Genomic DNA, 4678 nt, shown 5'->3' on the forward strand with positions numbered 1-4678 from the left:
AGGGCTAGGTTGTGAAGAGGAAGTCTCTATCTTTCTCTCTCCAGGTAATGGCATCAACGGATGAAATCTGGTACAGCACAGATTTCTTCTTTCCATTGCTACCATTGAGCATATTGTGAAAACTGTCACACTTCTGGACCAATAACCACGCTCATCCATTTGATTAGATTTTATTTCCAGCAAAGTACATTATCGCATAGTTGTCTAAAAGATTGCATAACGCATTCATCTAACAGCATATTACATAGGATTATTTTTTCTTAAAGTTTATCAAGAAATTCCTCCTTTATTTGCAAAATCCACCTATGTTGCTAAATACAGCCAAGATCACAAGAATATAAATATTCTCAAGTCTCCTATATCTTGACAAAATTTAATGTCCAAAATCTCTGCTTTCCTAAAGAGGGTGTTAACATTTTTTGGGAAACACAGCTTCTGTATTTGTGGCCAGTGTAATAGCCCGTACAAACACATTTCATATAATCTGTGCTGAGTCAGCCAAAAGCCAGCAAGCTGAATGCAGACAAGTTAAATATGCGTGCGATCTGTCGCTATTAATGATGATATCCGACAGTCTAAATGGCAGCCCCAAAGGCTGTTCCCACTACATGCATTCTATGCGCACATGCACGTAGGGTCACGTTAAAAGCAAGCACAATACTTTTTTGTCCTGTGGCACAGAATGTTCTTTATGTGTGATGAAATCAAGCTATCAAGGTAATACCGCATTTCCAGCAAAAACAATCAGATAGCTTTAACACACTATTATTTTAGGGAATCAAAATTTACATTGAAAGACAGCAAAGCCCTTTCCTTCCTTCCTTCCTTTCTTCTATCCTTCCTTCCAGACCTCAAGTGTCTGTGCCCTGCCGTCAGGAAAGCCTACCCTTCCCTATACAAATCCTCTAACTGAGACAGAACAGTGATCCCAATCCCTCTGCAGTAAGAACTTCACTGTCCAGCCTGGGGTGTGGCTCAATGGTAGAGCGATCGTCTGCCATACATGAGCTCTAGCTTCCACCCACAGCACTGCAAAAAAACAAAACAAAAAAACCCAGAGATTTCTCCTGACGGGCCCCATCCACAGCACTGAGTGTGCCTACACAAAAGCATAAGCCAGGACATTAATGAAAGTGTTCCATGGGACAGAGAATACTGAAAAACAATCTGTCGGCACCTCCCTCACCCAAGTACTGATCATACCAGTTTACTCCACCCAAGGAACCAGAGGGAAATACCTGCAGGTTGCCAAGAACCCACTTAAGCTGTCACTGCAAAATGGTCCCTCCAAAGAGCAGAGGAAAATGTATGTAACCTACTGGACACACACACTTCTCCCTCCAGCTTCTCCCTCAAGGGCCCTCTCTGTGCATAGCACTGGGCTTCTCATCTCTCATCCATTATTTTATTCCTGCACAACAGGTTTCCATCAGACAACAATAAAGGCTTTGGAGAACAGCAGCAAGGAAATGGAAAAATAAGGGCAGAACTTGAGGGCATCCTTCCTGAAGCTGACTTAGAAGCAAAGGTTCCAGACTGCGGCCAGAAAGGTGGTCACCAGCAGTACCGTCTTCCCTGACAAGGCAGCTGCTCCATCGCGTTCCTGGAGTCCCGTGTTACACAGATCCTTCTGGCAACATCTGTACAATACCTGGTTCTCCTGTAATCTGGTCATAATGGTTTGTGAGCTGCAGTCAGCATACCTCCAACACTGGCGATATTCTCGTTGGCCTGTGGGGAGATACACATGAGGTGAAAGGTAAAATTCTGTTTCTGTCACTGAGTGCTTCTATCTGCTTCTTGAAACTTATCCTGCAGAAACACAGAGATGTAAGCAAGAACAGTCATCCTGGCAGGGAACAAGAAAATAAATGACATTATATTTCAACACAGAACCTTCTCACAAAACTGAAGTCTCAACTGGCTGCGGTGGTGCACGTGTAATTCTAGCACACAGGGAAGCTGAAACAGGAGGGTCACAAGTTCCAGCCCAGCCTGGGCACCTGTCAACTTCGTGAGAGGATCTCACAAAATAAAAATAAAAAAGGGGTCAGGGATTAGCTCAGTGTGAAGGTCCTCAGTTTAATATCCAGTACTAAAACCCCGAGACAAAACAAAATAAAAACACAACTGAAGACTTATAAGAGCCAGTATAATTCTTTTTTTTTTTTTTCTTTTTGGGTAGAAGAGGTGACAGATACTTATATTATTGTTCAAGATGGAGATCTGGTATTATCTACCCATGTTTTAAAATCATGCTCCATTTGTCCTAGCAATTTTACTTTCAGAGTTTACCCTATGATGGTACTTGTTGAAAAGGTCATGCTCAAGAGTTGTCACTGCAGTAAGATCTATTTATCAGGAAGCTGGAAAACAAGCAGTCTGTTCTTTAAGAGGTAAAGAAATTAAGGGAGAGTCCATAAAATGGACTTCCTTGCAGCTGAGAATGACTTGGTCCTGTATATTCTGGCACAGAAAGAATCTGAGTTCAGAAAACAAAAATAGAGCCTTTACATACACAACCTGGCCTGAGTCTTGCATTTGTCTCTGATAAAAGCTGGTGTCACCCAGTCTCCCTCCAGCCAACATCATGAGTAACTCCAGGAACCTCATCAACCATGAGGAAATAGTCTCTGAAGTATGCAAGATTTGGGGAACCAAGATGGGCTGTGCCTGGATGATCAGTAGAAGAGAGGCCAGTGTGATGTCCTACTCATAGTTGAAACACCTCTGCCGAGGGCCCCAATAGTGACAGCAGGCCCACTAATCCCTGGTGTCATGAGCCAGCACTTGTAGGAAACCAGCTTTACAGAAGAAGCCTCCAAGAAAGTACATCAAAGATTATCTGAAATCCATCAAAGGCAAATTTGAAGCAAAGAGTAGGAAGAATAAAACTTGATATTGGGGCCTACAGAATCCATCATAGGCTTGCTAATTTAAAAAAACAAAACAAACCAAGTCTTCATTGGAGGAAAGCATTAATTTAGACAGACAGCATGGTTGTTATTTCAGTCAGTGCTCACTAGAGCAACAGATCCAATGCAAGATATACAAGCGTTGCGATCTGGGTCTGGTTGTCCCCCTAAAGCTTCCTTGTGTCAGAGGTGGCTGAATCTGCAATGTGTGATGCTGGGATTAAGGATTTGTGATTACTAAACAACTACATGTGAGTGAGTGGGTTAGGATCACCCCAATCTCAGTAGTGTGGATGGGATAAAAGAGGCAGAAAGATGCAGAAAGATGATGCCTTTGCTACCTTCTGTGCGTCATGTTGTTTCTCCTCTGTGATACCCATTTCACATGTCTGTCATGGACTTGGCCAACTATGGACTGAAACGTCTATAAACTGTAAGCCAAATAAATCCCTTCTCATCTAACTTTGGGTGTTGGATATTTTGTCGCAGCAACAAGAGAAAAGTAACTAATACAACAAACATAAGAATTTACAAGATTGGCTGACGATGCCCACCCGCAGAGTCAGGTGTGCAAGAGTACAAAAGGGCCATCTGCATGCTGGGGATCTGAAGGATCCAGGGGAAGGCCTGGAGATCACTGTGGTTTCTTGAGTGAGTTCCTATCAAGGGTCCAAAGGGTCTGCAGTGGAAGGCTGAAGGATCTGTGCTAGAGGCTTAAGAGTCTACAGAGGAAGTCAACAGAGGACAAGTCAACAGAGGTGAAGGTGAAGACTGGAGTTCCTCTGAAGACACAGAAGCGAGCCTTCCTGCTTCAGTTCCCTTTCCACCATCCACCTGACAAGCCTAACCAGGGCGGGTCTCCTGTCCTCCACAAATCCCCTCAGCCACACCTGGAACTATGCTGACCCCATATGGTTGAGCGTTTCTTGCTCAAGTTGACGCAATCAGTTAACTATCACAATTGCTCTTCTGGGCTATGATGAGAATGGGATTCTCTTTAAGGATGGCTCAGGAATGGAAAAATGCTAACAAATTTGGAGGTCTCTTCGGATCCATCATGATAACTGGGTACTGCCTGTCATCCACACAACACCAGTACTTAATATACAGGGGAAAGATGCCATCTTGTCACTTATTTATTTTTGGTGCCAGGGATCAAACTTGGGACCTTGTACAGGTGGCAGAACCAGTGAGCTAAACTCCTGACCCCATCTTGTCATTTATTTAGAAAACAATGGCAGCATTGCCATTAAAGGGGAAGAAAAAGTGTCATGCAAGTTGTCTAATGATAAAGAATCCCTAAAGGAAAAAGGCAGAAAAATAAATTGGACTTTATCAAAATTTAAAACTTCTGCTTCAAAGGATATTATTTAAAAAATGCAGAGAAGGCCCACAAAAGAATAAAATGTTTGCAAATCACATGATTATAATTTCATACCCAGAATATATCAGAAAAACAATCTTATCACTCTATAATAAAATGATAAATATTCCAATTAAAACACGATAAAAGGATTTCATTAGACTTTTCTGCAAAGAAGATATGCAAATCAGAAATAGGTTATAAGAAGATGCAGAACATTGTTAATCAGTGGGAGAATCAAAATCAAAATCACGTCAGGTAAGGTGGCGCTTGCCTATAATCCCAGCAGTAGGGAGGCTGAGGCAGGAGGATCACTGTGAGTTCGAGACCAGCCTGAGCTACATAGTGAGTTGCAGGTCAGTCTCAACTACAGTCTCAACCCTGTCTCAAAAAATCAAAA

At 42.5% G+C, this 4678-nt stretch overlaps 1 protein-coding gene across 2 annotated transcripts in view; it reads right to left on the reverse strand.

Annotated features, from left to right (window-relative positions):
• Nucleotides 1–489: 489 nt before the first annotated feature.
• Cd59 (CD59 molecule (CD59 blood group)) overlaps nucleotides 490–4678 on the reverse strand; it is a 23611-nt gene continuing 19422 nt past the window's right edge. For both annotated transcript variants that reach the window (XM_010612622.3, XM_010612621.3), the window contains one exon: nucleotides 490–1731. In XM_010612622.3, coding sequence (XP_010610924.1) covers nucleotides 1517–1731 — 215 coding nt within the window. In that variant the 3' untranslated portion in view covers nucleotides 490–1516. The remainder of the gene's footprint in view (nucleotides 1732–4678) is intronic.

The sequence above is a fragment of the Fukomys damarensis genome, unplaced genomic scaffold, assembly GCF_012274545.1.
Source record: "Fukomys damarensis isolate Sample0158 unplaced genomic scaffold, DMR_v1.0_HiC HiC_scaffold_27, whole genome shotgun sequence".
In the NCBI taxonomy this organism is placed as follows: domain Eukaryota; kingdom Metazoa; phylum Chordata; class Mammalia; order Rodentia; family Bathyergidae; genus Fukomys; species Fukomys damarensis.